We start from the raw sequence: 26,441 nt of genomic DNA, 5'->3' as shown, positions 1-26,441 counted from the left end.
CCCTAGAGGAAAACCTGGTTCAGTCTGCTTCTCAACAGACACTGGCAGACAAATCCACCTTTGAGCAGGACAATAACCTAAATCGCAAGGCCAAATATACACTGGAGAAACTTACCAAGACAACATTGAATGTTCCTGAGTGGCCTAGTTACAGTTTTGACTTAAATCGGCTTGAAAATCTATGGCAAGTCTTCAAAATAGCTGTACTGTACACCAATGATCAACAACCAACCTGACAGAGCTTGAAGAATTAAAAAATAATAATTAATGGGCAAATATTGTACAGAGACTTGCCCAGAAAGACTCACAGCTGTAATCACTGCCAAACGTGATACTAACATGTATTGATCAGGGGGTTGAATACTTATCTAATCAAAATATATCAGTGTTTTATGTTCCATTAATACTTTGACATTACAGAGAATTTTGTGTATATCGTTGACAAAAGATGACAATTAAATACATTTTAATCCCACTTTGTAACAGAACAAAATGTGGAAAAAGTCAAGGGGTGTGAATCATTTCTGAAGACATTTTACCAATGGAGGGGGAGGAAAGGGACATTACCGTAACGCCATTGTTGAATCACAGGGTATTTATCTCTGGCCAAGTATAYGGTATTCAGTAATGTTGAAAAGTTTTTTTTTCATGTACTCTGCCCATGTAGTGAACCTGGTTACTGATAGCGTAGCCTAGCACAATGACATCACTTTCCTGAGACCTGTAGTAGCAGTCGCCTTCAAATCATAACAACATGGTTTAGTGGTCCTGAGTGACCACTGGCTTTAGACTGCAACGTGCTGGTTGGAGCACGGTATCAAATCCCACTGTTTAGAGTAGATGTTTGATGAACCAACAGTGTGTGTATGTGTGCGTGCGTGCATGCGTGCGTGTGCGTGTTAGATACTGGATACTCTCTTACCTCATACTTCCCCTCGTTCTCATTCTTCACCTTCTCCACATCCAGCATCAGGGCCCAGGCCTGGCCTCTCAGRTGCAGCGGGAMACCCTTATACACACGCTTTACCATCTGAGAGGGGAGCAGTGGCACACACAGGGGAGACAGGGGGTAGACAGGGGGAGTCAGGGGATGAACAAATGGTGGGTTGAGGCAGGAGTGTAAATGTTGACTGAGCATTTCAGGCTAATATAAACATTTATAAACACAAGGAAAGGGTGTGGAGTGTGTCTGTGAGAGAGAGTGAGAGGGAGACCGAGAGAGAGAGAGAGGAGAGAGAGAGAGAGAGAGAGAGAGAGGAGTGTTATTCTCACCCTGTCACTGTTCCTGTATTTATCCCATTTCTTCACCATCTTCAGCCATTTCTCCACCCTTTCAATTTCCAGGTTATTTTTCTGTCAGGGCGAAACAGAAAATACAATGTAAACTAGGTGAAAAGTTATGTATGCAAAATGAAAACACATTTACATTAACAAGACGCATTTACACTATACAGTATAGTACAGTAATAGACACAGTACCTACAATGTTTCTCCTAAAACTACAACCAAATTAACTCCCTTCGTGGGATCATYTAAAATATCACTTGACTTGAGAACCTGGTGTCCTGACCCCAATGCTATGACTGGCATGTGCTGGTTTGTACTGTATTGACATTTAAAATTGAGGAGAGTTTGTCAAATTCTGCCCAAGGTTAAATGTGGTATTAATTGAATCAATCACGACCACATGACCGGTTCTAAGGTGTGAGGAAGCGTAGCTCCCATTTCAGGAGTGAGTGAGATGCCTAAGGATCGGCTTCGCCTTCGATGGATGCCTGGGGCATGTGGCCCTAAGTTAGCGGGAGGGCGGCATGGATTGGCTAACACACACAGAGCACGCACTAAGCATTAACACACACGCGCACGCACGCACACACACACAACAGCTGCACAAGGAACATGACACCTCTATATGTTAGCGGTCACACTTGAAAGGTTAGTTAGTGGCTTCAGRACACCACCTAACGGAAACTGTCGTGTGTCTCTTCGACCCTTATGATGCATATGTTGCATTTCCTCTTCTTACCTTCTCCTCTTGTGCACTAGGGGTTGGCAGCTCCTTGTCACTGTGGGGGGGAAAAAATGGACAACATCAGTCAGATTCTGCCAGTCGAGTAACGTGTACAATACCGTACACACAAACCCAGTTTGACTTACTGCAGAAATCCGAAACGGTCAGTGACTCTGTAAATACTGTAGTCTGCATCCTCCCAGGAGTCAATGACCATCCCCTCCTGTCTGCCCTGGAATAACACACACACAGACACACAGACAAATCAGAAACAGCACACAGCCARGGGGAAAACATGCAGTAAGTTGGCCTGTTGCTTTAAAAGAGTTAATTCAAGTCAGACTTTGGGCKTTTGAATTGGAGCCACTGGGAAAAACAAAAAACACACGCTGTTCTCTAGAGAACAGCACATTTGATTTTAGTACAAGCGCATCACATCGCTGTGCCCGTCTCAAAGGTGATACAAATGAATGCATTGTGTCTATCTATGCTGTGTTAAATCGTGGCCATTAGAACAGAAAATGCCATTGCCATATGTACATTGTGGCGCAGATATTGCCCAAAGGGTCAGAGGAGAATTTTCTCTCAGGACTAGTCAATGGACTACATAGATGTGGCTAACTATTAGAAAGCATAGAAAACAATCAGAAACCAGGTTGCGGGCAAAGAGAGAGAGGATCGATACATACAGCCGACAGAAACCACAGAAAACCAAACCATGCCACCACAGACGAACGATCGCAGCGATGACGCCCTGAGGGTACACTGCAAATGGTGTCAAGTGTGAGAAAGTGAGAGGGCTAAAAATAGGTCCTGGCGGATGTCATTTGGGGGGGAGAACGCAGAGAGCGGAAAGGGGGAGATGGATATAATTAAACAGTGAAAGGGAGATGAGAAGGGATGTGTGGAAAGCGAGAGAGAGAGGGGAGAGAGCGAGAGAGAGAGAGAGACACACATGGTCAGAGAACATGCTTGGACTTCCCAATGTTCCTCCATGCATACACTACCGTTCAAAAGTTTGGGGTCACTTAGAAATATCCTTGTTTTTAAAAGAAAAGCAATTTTTTTTGTACATTAAAATAAAATAAAATTCATCAGAAATACAGTGTAGACATTGCTAATGTTGTAAATGGCAGATTTTTTATGGAATATCTACATAGGCGCACAGATGCCCATTATCAGCAACCATCACTCCTTTGTTCCAATGGCACGTTGCATTAGCTAATCCAAGTTCATCATTTTAAAAAGCTAATTGATCGTTAGAAAACACTTTAGCAATTATGTTAGCACAGCTGAAAACTGTTGTACTGAGTAAAGAAGCAATAAAACTGGCCTTCTTTAGACTAGTTGAGTATCTGGAGCATCATCGTTTGTGGGTTCGATTACAGACTCAAAATGGCCAGAAACAAAGAAATATCTTCTGAAACTCGTGAGTCTATTCTTATTCTGAGAAATTGGCAAGAAACTGAAGATCTCGTACAACGCTGTGTACTACTCCCTTCACAGAACAGCGCAAACTGGCTCTAACCAGAATAGAAAGAGGAGTGGGAGGCCCCGGTGCACAACTGAGCAAGAGGACAAGTACATTAGAGTGTCTAGTTTGAGAAACAGATGCAAGTCCTCAACTGGCAGCTTTATTAAATAGTGCCCGTTAAAACATCAGTCTTAACATCAACAGTGAAGAGGCGACTCCGGGATGCTGGCCTTCTAGGCAGAGTTGCAAAGAAAAAGCCATATCTCAGATATGCTGGAGGGTCGAGAGTTTCAAGTTCCCTGGTGTCCACATCATCAACGAACTATCATGGTCCAAACACACCAAGACAGGTGTGAAGAGGGCACAACAAAACATTTTCCACCTCAGGAGACTGAAAAGATTTGGCATGGGTCCCCAGATCCTCAAAAGGTTCTACAGCTGCTCCATCGAGAGCATCCTGACCGGTTGCATCACCGCCGGGTATGGCAACTGCTAGGCATCTGACCATAAGGCGCTACAGAGGGTAGTGCTTATGGCCCAGTACATCACTGMGTCCAAGCTTCCTGTCATCCTGGAGTCAGAGGAAAGCCCACAAAATTGTCAGAGACTCCAGTCACCCAAGTCATAAACTGTTTTCTCTGCTACCGCATGGCAAGTGGGACCGGAGCGCCAAGTCTAGGTCCAAAAGGCTCCTTAACAGCTTCTACCCCCAAGCCATAAGACTGCTGAATAATTAATCAAAAGGACACTGGACTATTTACATTGACTGCCCCCTCCCTCTCCTCCATTTGTTTTGTACACTGCTGCTACTCGCTGCATTCTGCATTCTGATTGTTTTCTATCCTTTCTATGCATAGTCACTTCAACCCTACCTACATGTACAAATTACCTCAACTAACCTTTACCTCCGCACACTGACTCGGTACCGGTACCCCATGTATATAGCCTTGTTATTTTATTGTGTTACTTTTTCTATTTTTTTTTTACTTTTGTTTATTTGGTAAATATTTTCTATACATAATTTTAACCCATTTTACAAGAGATTCTCTAAAATGTAAATGTTCCAGGCATTTATATATAAACTCCAGTCGTACTTTATCAAAATACTTTTCAAAGTCCGCTATAAATAGCCTGGTTTCCCAGATTTTTCATAGTGTTCTATTGTTTCCAGTACTTTCCTTATATTATCTCCAATGTATCATCCATGTAAACAACCTGTCTAATTAGAATGAATAATGTCCGACAATACCTTTTTAAATCTGCGCTATACATTTTCCAAGAATTTTTGCACCACAACACTGAAGTGTAAGGGGCCTCCAATTTTTTTAAATGGACTGGATCTTTATATTTCCCACTTGTATCCTGTTTCAGTAATAATGAAATCAGACATTCTTGGTGAGTGTCTGATAATCTACCATTTATATAGGAGTGATTCAAACGTGCTAATAACGGTCCTCTGAGTATATCAACAAAGGTTTGGTATACCTCCACTGGTATGCCATCCAGCCCTGGAGTTTTCCCGGACTTAAAAGGCTTTAACTGCATCAAGAAGTTCCTCCTCTTTAATTCACCGTCACAAGTCTTTCTGTATGGCTGTTAATGTTACATTTTTAATAGAAAAAAACCCATACAATTAGCTTCGGTTAGAGGAAATGGAGGAAAACAAGTTTAAGTAAATTATTTCTGGTAGCATTTCTATGTTGAAGATTTAAAAAGAATTTGGTGCATTTTTCCACATATTGCATCCAGTTTGCTTTATTATTATGATATATTCCACTTGAACTTCCTTGAATAAGTTCCTCCATTTCTTTTTGTTTTTCCTCTAACTTATGCTGAGCCTATATGGTACAACTTTTATTGCTATCTATCTGTTCTGTTAGACCTTCTATGTCCTTTGTTAGTATGGACTCCTTTTGTTTTAGAGATGAGTACTGAATTGCATGGCCTCTAATGCCACATTTAAATGTGTCCCATACAATAAGCGGATTTGCTGTACCTATGTTATGTTGAAAAKATTCAGTTAAAAACTCATCCTCTAGTTAAAAACAAGTTATTTTCCAATAGGCTTTGATTGAATTTCCAATATCCTTGCCCACATGGAAATTCAGTAAGGGTAATGTATATGCCAATTATCTGATGGTCCGACCGCATTCTATCCCCTATCAACACTTTTTTCAATTTTGGTGCCAACAAGATAGACATCAGAATGAAGTGAAGACGACTAGCTTGATTGAGCCTCCACCATGTATATCTCACTAGGTCAGGATATTTAAGACTCCATATATCCACTAGTTCCAATGTATCCATGACATTCATGATGTCCTTAAGAGCATGAGGGTGATAGTTTGTAATGTGATTTCCTTTACGGTCCATTGAGGTATTTAAAATTGTAATGTCTTGTATTGCTTGCAGGGTTGATCATTTATTATAAACTCAGCAAAAAAAGAAACGCCTCATTTTCAGGACCCTGTCTTTCAAAGATAATTCGTGAAAATCCAAATAACTTCACAGATCTTCAATGTAAAGGGTTAAACACTATTTCCCATGCTTGTTCAACGACCCATAAACAATTAATGAACACGCACCTGTGGAACGGTCGTTAAGACACCGACAGCTTACAGACAGTAGGCAATTAAGGTCACAGTTATGAAAACTTAGGTCACTAAAGAGGCCTTTCTACTGACTCTGGAAAAACACCAAAAGAAAGAAAGAAAGATGCACTGCTCATCTGTGTGAACGTGCATTAGGCATGCTGCAAGGAGGCATGAGGACTGCAGATGTGGCCAGGGCAATAAATTGCAATGTCCGTACTGTGAGATGCCTAAGACAGCGCTACAGGGAGACAGGGCGGATAGCTGATCGTCCTCGCAGTGGCAGACCACGTGTAACAACACCTGCACAGGATTGGTACATCCGAACATCACACCTGCGGGACAGGTACAGGATGGCACAATAACTGCCAGAGTTACACCAGGATGCACAATCCCTCCATCAGTGTGTCACAGCATATCGGACTGAGCTTGTTGTCATTGCAGGCAACCTCAACGCTGTGCGTTAAGGGAAGACATCCTCCTCCCTCAAGTGGTACCCTTCCTGCAGGCTCTTCCTGACATGACCCTCCAGCATGACAATGCCACCAGCCATACTGCTCATTCTGTGCTTGATTTACTGCAAGACAGGAATGTCAGTGTTCTGCCATGGCCAGCGAAGAGCCTGGATCTCAATCCCATTGAGCACATCTGGGACCGGTTGGTCGGAGTGTGAGGACTAGGACATTCCCCCCAGAAATGTTCGGGAACTTGCAGGTGCCTTGGTGGAAGAGTAGGGTATCATCTAACAGCAAGAACTGGCAAATTCGGTGCAGTCCATGAGGAGGAGATGCACTCAGTACTTAATGCAGCTGGTGCCCACACCAGATACTGACTATTACTTTTGATTTTAGACCGCACCCCCGTTTGTTCAGGGACATATTATTCAATTTCTGTTAGTACCATGTCTGTGGAACTTGTTCAGTTTATGTCTCAGTTGTTGGATCTTGTTATGTTCTACAAATATTTACACATGTTAAGTTTGCTGAAAATAAATGCAGTTGACAGTCGAGGACGTTTCTTTTTTTGCTGAGTTTATATATTTTCAAAGAAGCATGGTTCATCATTATTTGGTCCGTAAGGGTTAATGAGCCATATCTGTTTACTGTCCAATAACATATTTTAGATCATCCCTCTACTTGCGGATGTGTTTGGACAGTATCAAAATAAACTGTTAATTAATATCATCACCCTTCTGAGTTTCTTTGCCGATGGGAAAAGTATACAGTTGAAGTCGGAAGTTTACATACACCTTAGCAAAATACATTTAAACTCCGTTTTTCACAACAACATTTAATCCTAGTAAAAAATTCCCTGTCTTAGGTCAGTTGGATCACCACTTTATTTTAAGAATGTGAAATGTCAGAAAAAGCAGAGAGAATTTTTCTTTCAGCTTTTATTTCTTTCATCACATTCCAATGGGTCAGACGTTTAGTATTTGGTAGCATTGCCTTTAACTTGTTTAACTGGGTCAAACGTTTCGGGTAGCCTTCCACAAGCTTCCCACAATAAGTTGGGTGAATTTTGGTCCATTCCTCCTGACAGAGCTGGTGTAACTGAGTCAGATTTGTAAGCCTCCTTGCTCGCACACATTTGTTCAGTTTCTCCACAAATGTTCTATAGGATTGAGGTCAGGGCTTTGTGATGGCCACTCCAATACCTTGACTTTGTTGTCTCTTAAGAGCCATTTTGCCACAAGTTTGGAAGTATGCTTGGGGTCATTGTTCATTTGGAAGACCATTTGCGACCAAGCTTTAACTTCCTGACTGATGTCTTGAGATGTTGCTTCAATATATCCACATAATTTTCCTTCTCAATATGCCATCTATTTTGTGAAATGCACCAGTCCCTCCTGCAGCAAAGCACCCCACAACATGATGCTGCCACCCCCGTGCTTCACGGTATGGATGTGGTTCTTCAGCTCACAAGCCTCCCCTTTTTCCTTCAAACGTAACGATGGTCATTATGGCCAAACAGTTTCTATTTTTGTTTTCATCAGACCAGAGGACATTTCTCCAAAAAGTAGATCTCTGCGCCCCATGTGCAGTGGCAAACCGTAGTCTGGCTTTTTTATGCGGTTTTGGAGCAGTGTTTCTTCCTTGCTGAGCGGCCTTTCAGGTGTTATGTCAATATAGGACTCATCTTTTGCTCCAAGGTAGAACCAGGTCTAACAATTTTTTTTTCTGAGGTTTTGGCTGATTTCTTTTGATTTTCCCATGATGTCAAGCAAAGAGGCACTGAGTTTAAAGGTAGACCTTGAAATACATCACAGTTACCCTCCAATTGCCTCAAATTATGTCAATTTAGCCTATCAGAAGCTTATAAAGCCATGACATAATTTTATGGAATTTTCCAAAGCTGTTTAAAGGCACAGTCAACATAGTGTATGTAAACTTCTGACCCACTGGAATTGTGATACGTGAGTTATAAGTGAAATAATCTTGTCTGTAAACAATTGTTGGAAAATTACTTGTGTCCTGCACAAAGTAGGTGTGTCCTAACTGACTTTCCAAAACTTAGTTGTTGTTAACAAACATTTGTGGAGTGGTTTATTTTCTTTATTTTTTATGACTCCAACGTAAGTGTATGTAAACTTACGACTTAACGGTATTTCACCCCCCCAGTCCATTTTCCACTCACCTTCATCTAAAATTTTGAATGAGTTTCATCTAAACAATAGATATTATATTCCCTCTCTTTGAGCCTGGTAAATATTGTTCTTGCTTCTCTTATTATCTGCTAAGCCATTACATATAAAACTGGATCTATTATTTCACCCATTTAACATAATGAGATACCAAGTTTCAAATCTATTCATCATCAATCAAACTTTTCGTGTACACTTTTATTATACACATCGCAGTGCAAGAGGCGTCACTGTAGTCCTCCTGGTTCGAATCCTGGCTGCATCACATCCGGCCGTGATTGGGAGTCCCATAGGGCGGCGCACAATTGGCCTAGCGTTATCCAGGTTTGGCCGGGGTAGGCCGTCATTGTAAATAAGAATTTGTTCTTAACTGACTAGCTTAGTTAAATAAAGGTTAAATATTATTTTTTTTATCATTAAAAAGTACCATAGTGATTGAGTGGACATATAGCTGTACCATGATATTTGCATTGCTACTAAGTAACCCTTCAATTGTTCTCCACTACTCCACCCGCCAAAGCCCCTCCAAGTTGGGTTCTCATCCCAGTGACCGGCAGACCACCCCCGTCCCCCCGGATCCCTAGGCCCCCGAAAGGCCAGGACCCATCCTTCGAAAAGAGCACACAGTGCCACCCACAGAACAGAAGCAGATTAACAGCTAAAAGTATTTCCAATGCTCTCACCTCAATTTGCTTTATATATAGCGATTACAAAAATATATATATATTCAAATATCTTGTGTATCTTAATTTCCATCATTTACAATTAATATGCGTAATAATGTCAGCATTTTGTGCAAAGGATTGTTACCTATAACCAGGATTGCCATAGCATTACATGACATTTTTGTCAAGCTATTATTATTTCAGCAAACAATTATTGCGATTCATCCTATATTGTCCCTAARATCCTTAACCCCTTGGAACAGATGTTGCGAATTGTTCGAAACTACTGCACTGCTGGAGCTAGGAACACAAGCATTTCGTTACACTCACAATAACATTTGCTAAATATGTGTATGTGACCAATAACATTTGATTTACATTTGTTTAAGCTGTTTTCTCGTGACATTTATTTGGATACATCCATAACAATGAGCTAATGATGCGCGATTTCACCTGGCATAAAAAATGTGCTCACTCGTCAGGACACTGTTGTTCAGAGGAGCTAGCCAACAACACAGCMAACACAATCACTTCAAACTGACGCTGAAAAAATACTGCAAACTAGCTGTTATTGTTTCATTTGACCTGTTTTTTATTTATATTTATTTGTATATATCCATAACACTGATGCTGAGTCATGATTTCGACTGGCTGAGAAAAGCTGRCTGTCTGTCTCATCCCGACTTCCAACTCCTGACACATTCATTGCTATGCGACAGCTGGAGATCGAATTTGAATACTGAAACAATGTTGCAAATGTCAGAGAGACAGACAGCAAGGTTTATACAAATCTCTGCTGTTGAAAAAAGTTAGTCTAAAAGAAATGTAACATAAAGTCTACATGRTTTTTATAGTGGAGATAAAGTTTATAAATTGCCTGGCTGGGCTGATGAGACAGTGGATTGTGCAGTCAGATYGAACAGAGTAAATAGGCATTTTGAAGTCATAGATTTAACTTATGGAATAGACACAGGCTGGAATGCAGTTTTAACCAATCAGCATTCAGGATTAGACCCACCCATTGTATAATTAATCAATAAAGCATGAGGGGGTGTGGTATATGGCCAATATACCACTGCTAAGGCTGTTCTTAGGCATCACGGAGTGCCTGGACACAGACATTAGCCGTGTTATATTGACCTTATACCACAAACCCCGYAGGTGCCTTATTGCTATTATAAAATGGTTACCAACGTAATTAGACCAGTAAATGTTTTGTCATACKCGTGGTATATGGTCTGATATTCCAAGGCTGTCAGCCAATCAGCATTCAGGGCTTGAACCACCCAGTTTATAATACGTCATAACCTTGTTTGGCAAGACAACATCAAAGGGCAGCCAAGTTGTTGTCTTWGCCAAACAGAAACAGAATTGGCACCCTGACTAAGCCAGCTGCACCTTACATTAAACAGAACACCCATGGTGAATTGCACTAAAAACATGGTGTCTGTACTGTCACCCAGGTCTGAGACAGTGTGTGCTTCTTCTGTTCAGAAGTCAAATACCACATACAGTAGAATCCTACAGACAATCAGCTGATTTCTGTTATGGTTCAGTAGCTGAGAGAGACCATGGTGTAATTGATTGCTATGGTCTAGCTGTGGCCGTTGTCACAGGTGTTGCTAAGGCCAGACAGGGTCCRCTCTACAGATGTAGGAGCMTAATATGATCACRCTTTTGCAGGATAACTTTCCTGCAATGCAACATATGTTMACTTGTAGTGTATTTAGGYTTAAAAAAGGCTTCTAAAGTTTGTATTTCAACTTTGAAATATCAGACTTAATTTTCCCTTACAAAAAAATGTATCAACCCTACAAAAATGTCCTTATAACTCACATTTTTTTGTGGCTGATGGATTATTTTCCTTCTGTAGCAAACTGGCTCAAATTAAGATCCTATGTACAGTATGTTCTCATGTCTTGTTGCCTGTGAGCTAAATTTAACTCTGTCTCATTGCTACTCGCTCTCTCTCGCTATTTCGAGTGTCAACTCTATCTCATTCGCTGTAGTTCTCGCTCTCGCTCTCCCTCCCTCTTGCACTTTCCAGTGTCAGTGTGTCTGCTGACACAAATTTGAAGAGGAGACACTGTCAGACAGATATTGCTAGGGTAATTCGGATCGCTTGAAGTTCATGACCTCTAGTTTGTACGAAATAGACTGCATAATCTATCATTTTGTAATGTATACTTCTATAGGTTTTATAGAATTAACAACATACAGCACAGATAGGCCTATGTCATCACTCTTACAGTATTTCATTTTTATTTAACTAGGCAAGTCAGTTAAGAACACATTCTTATTTTCAACGACGGCCTAGGAACAGTGGGTTAACTGCCTTGTTCAGGGGATGAACAACATTTTTTTTCACCTTGTCAGCTCGGGGATTCGAACTTGCAACCTTTCGGTCCAACGCTCTAACCACGAGGCTACCCTGCCGCCCCAAAGTATGATTGTGTTTGCCTGGCAACTGTTACTATTTTAGCTGCATATGTGTGTCTAAATCTCCTCCACATCATATTATATAATCATTTTCTACAACCAAACCACAAGCATGCTATTAGGCTTCTTTATCAACCCACACACACAATGCTTAGCACACACACAACACACACCCCACCACACACACACACACACACACCACACACACACACACACACACACACACACACACACACACACACACACACACACACACACACACACACACACACACACACACACACACACATGCTTAGCAACACACACACACACACAATGCTTACAACACAGCACACACACAATGCTAGCAACCCACACACAATGCTTAGCAACACACACACACACACACACACACACAATGCTTAGCAACCCACACACAATGCTTAGCAACCCACACACACAATGCTTAGCAACACACACATTCAAATTGGGTTTCTCTTTCTTATCCCTCTTAGAGCGACGGTCACTCTTTCTAACAACACGCTCAAAGAAGTGCGAACTCTTCCTCCTGCGGGAACAGACGGACAACACACAGACGGAGAAGACATGGTGTACAGTCAGATGGGATAACTCCATGACATGTCCTGAAGATGGAATGCATCTTGTTGAAATGTACAAACTCAGGCCAAGTGAATCAACGTCTGATCATCAAGGATGTGCATTACAAACTGGGCCTGCGTGGACCTAACAAGACCTTTGCTGTTTGGTTTTTGAATGGTGTGGTTGATCTATTTCCTTGTTTATGGAGGTGATGGAGGTGGTGCCGTCTACCGACATAAGAAGACCAGTCTTAGACMAACTTATTCATGGGTACATCAATGCAGGCCTGCAGATAAACAGCACTATTGCTATGCTATGCTATGCTATGTGACTAATATGACTATTACTGGACCTTTGTAATGACTGAACTGATGTCTGTGAACTTTCAAACCTTATCTAGTTCTCTAAGTGGAGAGGCTTCAGGTCGCTTGGGTTATTWTGGTCATCGGTAATTGGGAAATAACTAAGGTGGAAGTGCCCATGGCCATTTTAGAGCTTTAAAAACAGTTTACAGCGTCCMAAAACCCTCTGAACAGTATATTTGTTGAACGCCACCCACCGTATCATATTTCGAGATGATGTCAGCGCGTTCCTCTGATATCAACGTCTCAATGTCTTTCTTCATGTCAATATCTGAAAAGGAAAATAAAAAACAAACAATGTCAAATCCGAGATGCTTTGCTTTGCATTGGTTGTGGGGCAAATGTGTTGGCAAAAATATAACAGACATGCTCTTAATTTTACCGCATGCTAGCGAGCCAACCCTAGATGTCGGTCCAACTGACTACTGGATACACATTGGTGATGAATTTAAAACCAGCGGTGGTTATGTCTGTAAAAAGAGGAGGCGGTGTTGTTTTTGTCCATTCAGTTGGCTAATTCACMCGATTGTTGATCGTAAGCCTGTAACCCGTCTCCTGCCACTGTGCCTACAGAGCCCTGACCAGCATGTGTCCGTCCACTCCTCAGCTCAGCGTTGACACAGTGTCACACTATGGCTGAATGCACTTCACATYCCTTTCGTGTTGGCATAGTTTAAAACACGGTGGGCCATTGTGTGTGTCTATTGAGTAGGATAATAAAAACATAGTAAAAAACTGCAGGTTTGCACGTGTGAAAGCCAAACAGAACTCAGGTTTGAGAAGCAGAGAGCTGTGGGGATGTACAGTATGCTGGCAGTGTGTGAAGAGGGTGTCAGGTGTGTCTGTCTGTTCTGTGGATCTGTAATATAAGCCACCTGGGAACCAAGAACTCCTGCCAGTGTTTGGCTGACAGTACCTGCTGTTGGGAGCTGACTTTTACACTTGAAAATATGAAATGTGTCACTGAGGGAGAGAGAAGAATGTAGAACGTATACATTCTGTCAGGATATGTTATTGTTAGCCGTCGGGGATCCTGTGGGAGGAGAAGAGACACCGCCTGGTACCAGTCAACAGCCGTGAGTTGAGGAGGAGCGAGCAATTTGGGTAGAGGTCGGGTTRGATGAAGTGAGGAAGGACAGATATCACTACGTTTCTGTCGAGCAACAGAGATGTGTCGGCTGTTCAGATGTAGAGGAGCCAATGGATGAATAAACTTGGATTGAGCTTTATTAAGCGTCCGTGAGTTTTTTACTCTGTTTATTTAGAACCTAACACCGCTAACCCCACCTTCCTCCTCCCTTCCCCTGTCTCTCTCCACCCTCCTACACAGGAATCTACCTCAAACACACACACACGCACGCACACACACGTCTGTGCACAATMAAATTACGTAACGCTAATCCTCCAAAAAGTACAAAGGCAATKATTTCAAGGGTCCTCAACTGTACGTTGTGTAGGCCTGTTTGAGAAGATGGATAGCCAGTGTAGGCCTACAGAAGTTTTGGTTTGGTTTGAGAAGTGAATATTGATTTCACGGCCCGCCAACCCGTTACAAAGCTTTCCGCCCTCACTGAGTTTACCTGTTCACACATGACAGAGTGTAGCATGTTTATGCCTATGCCTCTGTGGTGCTACACACCACAAGCACWGGTTTCCACTCAATCCATCATATGAACAGACCGTATCAGTGGGATCGCTACAGTACAAGAATGTCAATACTGTACTSTCCAAAACAAAACAGTGGGATAGGCCTAAMCCCAGTTAATCCACACTTTCTARGGGCTGCATCATTACCAGTGTCCTGGTCCCAGATCAGTCATAATCTGGACCACAGCAGGACACATCTTATCACTATCTTTGAGGCCAGGATTACACAACCAATGGTTGTTATTTTCCAACTTGATTGAAAGGCAGCTTCGGGGGAAAAAAAGGAAATGTAATTCCATCACTCTGGTATCTCTTAGCGTAAGTTATGTGACTGGCTTTCAATCACTGAGTGGAGARGTTTTCCATAATGTTGTTTATACATGCAACATCAACATGGCACAAGTCTAATGAAAGATAACTGTACTGTTTATGGTATTCATTTTTAGGGGGCACGTATTGGACACGTGTAGACCCTGCACACATCCCTCAAGCACAGGCAGTCAGGCACGTGCAGCTTGAACAGGGTCGGAGACAGTGTGGGGAGGCAACCTCTCAATGTGAGCAAGACAAAGGAGCTGATTGTGGACTATAGGAAACGGAGCGCCCGAACAGGCCCCCATTAWCATCGGGACTGAAGTGGAGCGGGTCGAGAGTTTKATGTTTCTTGGTGTCCACATCACCAARYAACTATCATGGTCCAYACAKACCAWGACAGTTGTGAAGAYGGCACGACAACACCTTTTCCCRCTCAGGAGACTGAAAAGATTCGGCCTGGGTCCGCAGATTCTCAAAAAGTTCTACAGCTGCACCATCGACAGCATCCTGACTGGTTGCATCACCACCTGGTATGGCAATTCCTCGGCATCTGACCATAAGGCGCTACAGGGAGTACATCACTGGGGCCGGTGTCAGAGGAAGGCCCAAAAAATTGTCAAAGACTCCAGTCACCCAAGTCATAGACTGTTCTCTCTGCTACCGCATGGATCGCCAACTCTAGGACCAATAGGATCCTTAACAGCTTCTACCCCCAAGCCATAAGACGGCTGAACAATCCATCAAATGGCCACCCGGACAATTTACATTAACCCCCCTCCCCTTTGTTTTTACACTGCTGCTACTCGCTGTTTATTATCTATGCATAGTCACTTTACAAATTACCTCGACTAACCTGTATCCCCGCACATTGACTCGGTACCCCCTGTATATAGCCTCGTTATTGTTGTGTACATTTATTGTGCTATTTTATAAACATATATATATTTTTTTTTTTACTTTATTTAGTAAATATTTTATTAACTATATTTCTAGAACTGCATTGTTGGCTAAGGGCTTGTAATTAAGCGTTTCACGGTAAGGTCTACCTGTTTTATTGGGTGCATGTAACAAATAACATTTGATTTGTTCCAGCCTGGCCCTAAAACATCCGATTGAGCTAACCGTGGCCTAACCTGAGGATCACAATTGTTTCAATCAGGTTTGTCAATGCTGGGCTGGAACAAAACCCTGCACACACACACACTGGACCGTTGGAGCCAACTMAAAGGGGCAGTGCAGTTAAAAACGTGATTTRCCWTTTATATATTTCCATGAGGTCGAAATAACACTGAAATTGTGAAAATTATAATAATGTCCTTTTTGTGTYAGATCAGTTTTAAAAAATGCCTGGAATGTCAGCCTGTTCAGGTGGGATGGAACTTTTGGACCACATCATGACATCACAATGTGATCTGATTATAATAGACTGTGCKTCTGGGTAAGGGGTGAGCTCAAGACCATCCTATCAGCCAATCAGGGKTGTGTATGTAAATATCTTGACATTTGTTTCCTAACGCCCACACGATCATCCTGTGCATTTCAAGGCATCTCAGGACAATAAATTATAAAAAGTATATTTTGGCGTTATTTTCATCAATATAAAACACACACAGTGATTTATTAGACATACAGTAATGATTTWAAAATACAATTACAAAGACTGCCTGGAAGCTTTAGGGTAACACAGACAGGACTYAATGTCTGGAATGTGAATGTAGGCTAGACCTACTGAATAATTCAGTGCGGRAGAGGARGTAGCACATGTCTGCCAGACAGATGGTGGTCACTCATTGGCACAAACAAAACACAGCAGGGGAGATGACTGAGGCCACGGCTGAAGTCTACACAGTACACCTGGAACTACATGGTCAACAGACACTGATGTCTGTCCAACCAGTGACCACAAGGAGAACGACATTTGACCCTCCTGGCCTCCACTGTGTAGCCTAACATTTGTTTGGTTATCTTAACGGGCAAAAAGAAAAGTGACAACACACCCTTCCTAACCAAAGGAACAGAGGTCTCAGTTCGGGACACATCAATACCAATATGGTAGGCTACTGCTGGTCAGTAACGGCTTCATCTCTTTYCCTCTGATCTTACTTTCAGAACAACATTCTCAGGAGAGGGAACACAGGCGATGGCGATCCTCGCTATTATAAAGCGCTGCATACTATTCAAAGCATCTGGCTGGAATTGCCATGTGGTCAGTGGTCTGAAATCATAGCAGGCYTATGGAGTTACTGAGAATGTCGCTGTTAGCAGGGCAGAGGCCGGAAGAGACCAGAGAGGGTTTAAGGAGCCGGTCGTGCCCCAACTGATTGACTTTACATCTGGTACAGAGGAAGTTGACCCACACACACATGCATAGATACAAAGMGAACGAGTTACGAACAGATGAACATGCACAGGAACACACGCATGAAAAAAAAAAGAACACATAACTAATTGTGCATGACCACAACGATTGATAGCGCATATATAATATTGTAAAACAATAAAGATACTGTTTTCCAGAACTTAAAACAAAAAAAGGAAGGAAATAAGTGTTCCTGTGTATTTCACGTTGGGCAAACTATGCAAATCCATCTATTGAATCTTATCCTTAGCAGGACATCTGTGGTGTTTGTTTACAACCATATTCGCCATGCTACAGAGAAAGGCTACATTGATATCAAGGGGATTTTGCCTGTTGTGGATCAAATGGAATTACATTCATAGCTTATAATTATATTAATAGGGTGTTTTGAGCAGAATTACGAAATAGACTGTTCTGAAAAGGAAGATTAATACAAACCTTCCATCATTCATTGGGAAAATTACAAGAAAATAGTAACTATAACTATACCTATAATGTATTTACTTTATGATCACTATGTCAGAGCATAACTGCAAGGTTGTGGAGACGCAAAACTATAGCCTGTTCAAAAGCAATACAGGCAACGCACAAAAGGCAAAACCAAACCYCACGAGTGAGTGTTGTGGCATTCCTCAACATTTTCATAGCCTATAACGTAGCGTTATGCCAGCAGGATAATTCTACACGAGAAAACAATAAAGGAAATGTATAGATTATTATTTACCTTTTATTGTGGATATCTCTCTGCGCTATCCGTGCAGTATAAATATTATAATTCCCTTTTCTCATTTTTTCCGTCGCTCCTGGAATTTTAGATCCACGGGAGCTGTCACCCAAATCGCGGAATCGCAACAATAGCCGCGACGTCTACAGTGGGTCCATACTGGAGCACACGGGCTACCTACTTCTAACAGGATAGTGGTTCATTTGTCACTGAACAGTCTGTGGTGGGTGCACTGAGCAGGCGCAGCAGCGTGGCATGCGTGACAGAAATATGCACGCTGTATGATGATGACTTAAAGGTACAGTCCTAAATTACGGACCGACTCACCTCATGTACACTGCAATGGAGGCTGATGTGAAGTATATMATGTGCTTTTGGCGCCCTCTCATGGCTGTAATGCTGCTTTACACCAGCCAAGGTGTTCAGGGCTACAAAATAAATAAGATATTATATTTGTGTCAATAAAGACTATAAACATACACCCAGAGTGTTYATTAGCATCATCGATCACTGATTGCAATATACCTTGTATTTTAGTCCATGGCATAATATGGCATGATGTTCAGCATACCACCAGAGTGCAAAACAAGCAAYTGAGAATGATTTTATATTTTGAAAACTAAACATAAAAAACAAATGATTATAATTGCACACATTGCAGTGGTACTACATAAGAATTGATCAATGACTGATAAGGCAACCTGGTCTCAGAGCATTTTGTATTATTCTGTATGTAAATCCGAGTCACTCAATTAAGTATGATGTGTATTCATTTGTGGATGTCCATCACCCATTTTGTATCATATGTTTTGTATGATATGCACAAGCGGCATATCACGGGTGCCCTGTGAATGAGGCGATGGACAAACAAGCTCTGGAAGGATGCCGGCCTCCCGATTGCTCATTGCTAACTGGGCTGTAGCATTTATTCACATAATATTGGAGTCAGATTGATAAATGTAGTTTATTATTACACGAAGCAGAAATATAAACACAACTTGTAAAGTGTTGGTTTCATGTTTCATGAGCTAAAATAAAAGATCACAGAAATTTTCCATACGAACAAAAACCTTATGCCCGCATTTGTTTACATCCCTGTTCGTGAGCATTTTTCCTTTACCAAGATAATTCATCCCCCTGACAGGTGTGGCATATCAAGAASSRGATTAAACAGCACGGTCATCACACAGGTGCACCTTGTGCTGGGGGACAATAAAAAGCCACTCTCAAATGTGCAGTTTTGTCACATAACACAATGCCACAGATGTCTCAAGTTGAGGGAGCGTGCAATTGGCATGCTGAATGCAGGAGTGTCCACAAGAGCTGTTGACAGAGAACTGAACGCTCTACCATATGCCATCTCCAACGTCGTTTTAGAGAAATTGGCAGTATGTCCATCAACTGCAGACCACGTGTATGGCGTCGTGTGGGCAAGCGGTTTGCTGATGTCAACATTGTGAAAAGAGTGCCATATGGTGGCGGCGGGGTTATGGTATGGGCAGGCATAAGCTATGGACAACGAACACAATTGCATATTATCAATAACATGTTGAATGCACAGAGATACCGTGATGAGATCCTGAGGTTCATTGTCATGCCATTCATCTGCCACCCTCACCTCATGTTTCAGCGTGATAATGCACGGCCCCATGTTGCAAGGCCCCGTATTGCAAGGATCTGTACACAATTCCTGGAAGCTGAAGATGTCCCAGTTCTTCCATGCCCTGCATACTCACTAGACATGACACCCATTGAGCATGTTTGGGATACTCTGGATCGGCGTGTACGACAGAGTGTTCATGTTCCCGCCAATATCCAGCAACTTCGCACAGCCATTGAAGAGGAATGGGACAACATTGGGACAACATTCCACAGGCCAAAATCAACAGCCTGATCAACTCTATGTGAAGTAGATGTGTCACGCTGCATGAAGCAAATGGTGGTCACACCAGATACAGACTTTTTTTTGATTCACGTCCTTACCTTTTTTTTAAGGTATCTGTCACCAACAGATCCATATCTGTATTCGCAGTCATGTGAAATCTATAGATTAGGGCCTAATTCATTTATTTCAATTGACTGATTTCTTTATATGACTGTAACTCATTCAAATCTTTGAAATTGTTGCATGTTGCATTTATATTTGTATATAATTTCAACATAATGGTTGGATAATTTCCACCCAACTTGTAAATGGAGTCACCATTTACTAGTTGGAGATTTTGCTGCTAAGGGACAGAATCATTACATGACTTGTTTTGGTACTGCGCATATGRAGATTGTTTTTGGTCGCAGTTTCAGGAAGGGCTGAAGAATTGCAACATTTACCTGGAATTAACTCTGCAGGGTGATTTGAAAAGTCAGTCAATCAATCAATCATTTAATAATACAAAAAAAAAGTGTTATCTTTAATTTGCAATCTGTAGAACCTATGAGAATAGAAAGGTTCAGAACTCTTGTGAAACATCACAGCACAGTTGAAAAATAGATGGCAAATAGAAATSAAAACTGGATGGTGTTCAGAGATAGATGGGAGTGGTTGAGTGGAGCTGAAGGATGGGACTAAAAATAACAAAAAAACAAGATAACTAATGTAAAATATAGTGTGTTTTAAATGTTTATAGTATGTATAATCTGGAAGTAGAAGCCTAAGTGTTGTTGTCCATTAGTTTACTCCAATTAGGGGAGGGAACTGTAATTCAGGGGAAAATAACAAAGAAGGAAAATACTGTATAAATACGATTACCCTCCATTAGTTCRTGCCAGGGCAGCAGCTAATCTTCCTGTGGTCCAGCAAAATGAAGGCAGTTATACAATTTTAAAAACATTAACAATATATTCGCAACAGATTTCACAACACATTAAGTGTTTGCCCTCAGGCTCCTACTCTACTACCACATAACTACAACACAAAATCCATGTGTACAAGTGTGTATAGTGGGTATGTTATCGTGTGTGTYTGCATGTGTTTGTGCCTGTTTGTGTTGCTTCACAGTCCCCGCTGTTCCATAAGGTGTATTTTTATCKGTTTTTTTATCTAATTTTACTGGTTGCATGAGTTACTTGATGTGGAATAGAGTTCCATGTAGTCATGGCTCTATGTAGTACCCAGCAGCCTAACATAGAGTTACACTGGATTTTTCAGGGCAGCTGGGAACACACACACATGAACACATTCAAACAGTGTCAATCAAGGTTCACACATACTCACTTAAGAGACACGTTCATGATCATCCACATGAGGTACCTTCAGTCTAATAAGTAACTSTAAGTCATGATTCGTATCCATATAGCTTTAAAAGGCTCTGCATGGTTAATCCGACTACTGCAGTGGCCATACAGCATTTACTGTGATACAGCCTTTYCAGAAGTCAGGGCATTCATACTTCTTGCGCTTTGCAGAGCAGAGCTGTTGTGAAGGAAGTTGTCAAGGAAGTGAGTTTGTGTTCATACAAGACCTCCCGCCCCCACTTTCTGTCAATGCGGAGCTATATGGAGCCCTCTGCATTGTTGAAGCCAAGTTATGCTTGCTTTGGCTATGCATCCGGAGGCTTCATATGGAGGGTTTGAGCAATTGCGGAACTTCCGGAGGCTTGCGGAGGCCAAATGGAGCTCCGTACCGCATCGCCTCAATTTTTTTTGACATGATTGGTTGACGGTAGGTGGGGGCGGGATGTCCTGTATAAACACAAACTGACTTCCTTGACAACTTCCTTCACAACAGCTCTGCTCCGCGAAGCGCAATACATTTTTCACATTTTTTATTTTCACCTTTATTTTAAAGTATGAATTCTCTGACTTCTGCGGAGGCCGCATTGCAGTAAATGCTGAATGGCCACTGTAGAAGTCGGATTGACCATGCAGAGCATTTTACGAAATTTGGGAGGCGCATCGCAATGCCGTACGGAGCTCGATTTGGCCTCCGCAAGCCTCCCGAGTCTCCGCAATTGCATCACACCCTATGTACGGAGCCTCCGGACGCATTGCTGGAGCAAGCATAAATTGGCTTTAAGAAAGAGGTTTCCATAGCCATGGCCTTTTAAATAAAGGTTGGATWCAATGCAAAATCGAGCTTGCTTACACCAATCCAGTCATGTCAGATCAACTTCAAGGAAGAGAGGAAGAGAGGCTACGTTTAAGAGTAATGGAAACAGAGCCCATTACTACTCACCTGAAGTCAGTCTCCTGCTTTGTGGTTCCTATTAGGAAGGGAACATCATTGTAGTCACCTCTTTCCTCCACGTGACCGTCCACCACCAAGCTCCCCGTCGTTGGCAGGTGTACGAGGTCATCTGGCCTCCACGACGGTTACTCCTTCCATGGAATGGCCTGGCAGGGACAGAGAAAGAGAGCGAGATAGTGACAGTTACTCTTTATTCTATTGTGTCAATGTATGTTGTACTGTGCACAGTTGCCATCTGGTGGCAAGACAATGCCATGAAAAGAATACAGGTGACTGCCTAAATAAAAAGAAACACGTAAATTAGGGATACAACGGCATTTTCTCAGTTACATTTGCTCAACTCCTGCATCCTCTGTCCTCTCTCGCCTCTTTTGGAAAAAGGTCAAAGGTAATCGAAGAGCGACGGCGAAGAGAGGGAACGTCTACGAAGGTCAGCTTGTGTGAAATGAGAAGCTCCTTCTCTACTCACGCACCCTCGAGCATATTACGTTTACAGTGGATCCCAAAATCAATGTGTAAAGGTTTGATTAAAACAAATTAAGRTAGTTGTGCGAGACATTTGATAGATTAAAGGATAAGTATCATATCGTTTTTTAAATGTGCGCACGCTTTTTTCCTCCGGCAATACAACAGCTTATTCAAATGAGGTGTGGCAGATAGCAAAACTCTTACGCGGTAGGAGACACTTGTGCTTCCTCACCAAAAGAAGGCTATCGAGGAGGGGAGGACTGTCTTCCGTTTGCCTACTAACGAAAGGACACACTTATGGGAGATTCTGGAGCGGCGCCTGAGATAGCGTTTTTCACTACCATCAACAAAATACCAAATGATGGAATTTCACGTGGAAGAATGGTGTCGCATCCCTCCAATAGTGTTCCAGACACTTGTAGAATCTATACTAAGGTGCATTGAAGATGTTCTGGCACCCTATTAAGACACTATGTTAGTGTTTCCTTTATTTTGGCAGTTATCTGTAGGTTGGCACTGTTGACTTTAAAATCACTGTGTGAATCCAGTATACCCACAGTATCTGTCTGGTGGATTGTGTATGTGTGCAAGCTTGTGTGTGTATGWGCATGTGAGAGTGTGTATATGTGTGTTTACTTGTTATAGTCACAGCCGTGTATATTCCCCCCAAGCCGATACCACGACGGCCCTCAAAGAACTTCACTGGACTTTATGCAAACTGGAAACCACATATCCTGAGGCCGCACTTATTGTAGCTGGTGATTTTAACAGAGCAAATTTGTGGAAAATGCTYCCGAAGTTCTATCAACACATTGACTGTAGTACTCYCGCTGCTAAAACKCTCGACCACTGCCACTCCAWCTTCCGGGATGCCTACAAGGCCCTCCCCCGCCCTCCCTTRGGCAAATCTGATCACGACTTAATTTTGCTCCTCCCTTCCTATAGGCAGAAACTCAAACAGGAAGTACCCATGCTAAGGACTATTCAACGCTGMTCTGACCAATCGGAATCCACGCTTCAAGATTGTTTGGATCACGCGGACTGGGATATGTTCCGGYTAGCCTCCGACAATAACATCAAAGAATACGCTGATACGGTCACTGAGTTCATCAGGAAGTGTATAGGAGATGTACCCACTGTGACTATTAAAACCTACCCTAACCAGAAACCGTGGATAGATGGCGGCATTTGCGCAAAACTGAAAGCGTGAACCACCGCATTTAACCATGGCAAGGTGACTGGGAATATGGCAGAATACAAACAGTGTAGTTATTCCCTCCATAAGACAATKAAACAGACAAAACGTCAGTATAGAGACAAAGTGGAGACGCAATTCAATGGCTCAGACACGAGACGTATGTGGCAGGGTCTACAGACAATCACGGACTACAAAAGGAAAACCAGCCACATCGCTGACACCGAGGTCTTGCTTCCGGACAACCTAAACAGCTTCTTTGCCCGCTTTGAGGATATCACAATGCCACTGACGCGACCCGCTACCAAGGACTGTGGGCTCTCCTCTGTGGCTGACGTGAGTAAGACATTTAAGCGTGTAAACCCTTGCAAGGCTGCCGGCCCAGATGGCATCCCTAGCCGCGTCCTCAGAGCATGCTCAGACCAGCTGGCTGGAGTGTTTACGGACATATTCAATCTCTCTCGATCCCAGTCTGCTGTCCCCACATGCTTCAAAATGGCCACCATTATTCCTGTACCCAAGAATGCAAAMGTAACTGAACRAAAWMACTTCCGCCCCGTAGCACTCAATTCTGTCATCATGAAGTGCTTTGAGAGACTAGTCAAAGATCATATCACCTCTACCTTACCCGACACCCTAGACCCACTTCAATTTGCGTACCGCCCCAATAGATCCACAGACGATGCAATAGCCATCACACTTCACACTGCCCTATCCCATCTGGACAAGAGGAATACCTACGTAAGAGTGCTGTTCATTGACTATAGCTCAGCATTCAACACCATAGTAGCCTCCAAGCTCATCATTAAGCTCGAGGCCCTGGGTCTGAACCCCGCCCTGTGCAACTGGGTCCTGGACTTCCTGATGTTCTCCCCCAAGTGGTGAAGGTAAGAAACAACACCTCCACTTCGCTGATCTCAACACTGGGGACCCACCAGGGTGCGTGCTCAGCCCCCTCCTATACTCCCTGTTCACCCATGACAGTTGTTCACCCACCCTTGGGTTGTGCCGTGGCGGAGATCTTTGTGGGCTATACTCGGCCTTGTCTCAGGATGGTAAGTTGGTGGTTGAAGATATCCCTCTAGTGGTGTGGGGGCTGTGCTTTGGCAAAGTGGGTGGGGTTATATCCTGCCTGTTTGGCCCTGTCCGGGGGTATCATCGGATGGGGCTACAGTGTCTCCTGACCCCTCCTGTCTCACTTCCAGTATTTATGCTGTAGTAGTTTATGTGTCAGGGGGCTAGGGTCAGTCTGTTATATCTGGAGTACTTCTCCTGTCTTATCCGGTGTCCGGTGTGAATTTAAGTATGCTCTCTCTAATTTTCTCTTTCATTCTTTCTCTCTCTCGGAGGACCTGAGCCCTAGGACCATGCCTCAGGACTACCTGGCATGATGACTCCTTGCTGTCCCCAGTCCACCTGGCCATGCTGCTGCTCCAGTTTCAACTTTTCTGCCTGCGGCTATGGAACCCTGACCTGTTCACCGGATGTGCTACCGGTCCCAGACCTGCTGTTTTCAACTCTCTAGAGACAGCAGGAGCGGTAGAGATACTCTTAATGATCGGCTATGAAAAGCCAACTAACATTTACTCCTGAGGTGCTGACTTGTTGCACCTCGACAACTACTGTGATTATTATTATTTGACCATGCTGGTCATTTATGAACATTTGAAAATCTTGGCCATGTTCTGTTATAATCTCCACCCGGCACAGCCAGAAGAGGACTGCCACCCCTCATAGCCTGGTTCCTCTCTAGGTTTCTTCCTAGGTTTTGGCCTTTTTAGGGAGTTTTTTCTAGCCACCGTGATTCTACACCTGCATTGCTTGCTGTTTGGGGTTTTAGGCTGGGTTTCTTACAGCACTTTGAGATATCAGCTGATGTAAGAAGGGCTATATAAATACATTGAATTTGATTTGACTGCGTGGCTATGCACACCTCCAACTCAATCATCAAGTTTGCAGACGACACAACAGTAGTAGGCTTGATTACCAACAATGACGAGACAACCTACAGGGAGGAGSTGAGGGCTCTCKCTCAATGTCAATAAAACAAAGTAGCTGATTGTGGACTGTTGACTTCAGGAAACAGTAGAGGGAGCAGCCCCCTATCCACATCGACGGGACCGCAGTTGAGAAGGTGGAAAGATTCAAGTTCCTCGGCGTACACATCACTGACAAACTGAAATGGTCCACCCACACAGACAGTGTGGTGAAGAAGGTGCAACAGCGCCTCTTCAACCTCAGGAGGAGGAAGAAATTTGTCTTGGCACCTAAAATCCTCACAAACTTTTACAGATGCACAATTGAGAGCATCCTGTCGGGCTGTATCACTGCCTGGTACGGAAACTGCACCACTCGCAACCACAGGGCTCTCCAGAGGGTGGTGCGGRCTGCCCAACTACCTGCCCTCCAGGACACCTACAGCCAATGTCAGGAAGGCCAAAAAGATCATCAAGGACAACAACCACCCGAGCCACAGCCATTTCACCCCGCTATCATCCAGAAGGCGAGGTCAGTACAGGTGCATCAAAGCTGCGACGAGAGACTGAAGAACAGGTTCTATCTCAAGGCCATCAGACTGTTAAATAGCCACCACTAGCACATTAGAGGCTGCTGCCTATATACATAGACTTGAAATCACTGGCCACTTTAATAATGGAACACTACTCACTTTTATAATGTTTACATATTTTGCATTACTCATCTTATGTGTATATACTGTATTCTATTATATTGTACCGTATCTTAGTCTATGCTGCTCTGACATTGCTTGTCCATATATTTATAT

At 42.8% G+C, this 26,441-nt stretch overlaps 1 protein-coding gene across 1 annotated transcript in view; it reads right to left on the bottom strand.

Annotated features, from left to right (window-relative positions):
* LOC112080482 (USP6 N-terminal-like protein) overlaps positions 1–18,035 on the bottom strand; it is a 46,220-nt gene extending 28,185 nt beyond the window's left edge. The window contains exons 1-7 of the mRNA XM_024146263.2: positions 17,811–18,035; positions 12,963–13,036; positions 12,284–12,371; positions 2,158–2,243; positions 2,027–2,066; positions 1,273–1,353; positions 923–1,030 (exon numbers count right to left, since the gene is read on the bottom strand). Coding sequence (XP_024002031.1) covers positions 923–1,030; positions 1,273–1,353; positions 2,027–2,066; positions 2,158–2,243; positions 12,284–12,371; positions 12,963–12,970 — 411 coding nt within the window. The 5' untranslated portion in view covers positions 12,971–13,036; positions 17,811–18,035. The remainder of the gene's footprint in view (positions 1–922; positions 1,031–1,272; positions 1,354–2,026; positions 2,067–2,157; positions 2,244–12,283; positions 12,372–12,962; positions 13,037–17,810) is intronic.
* Positions 18,036–26,441: the final 8,406 nt, after the last annotated feature.

Source organism: Salvelinus sp. IW2-2015, unplaced genomic scaffold, assembly GCF_002910315.2.
Source record: "Salvelinus sp. IW2-2015 unplaced genomic scaffold, ASM291031v2 Un_scaffold16331, whole genome shotgun sequence".
Taxonomy (NCBI): Eukaryota; Metazoa; Chordata; class Actinopteri; order Salmoniformes; family Salmonidae; genus Salvelinus; species Salvelinus sp. IW2-2015.
This window is presented reverse-complemented; position numbering and strand designations above follow the sequence as displayed.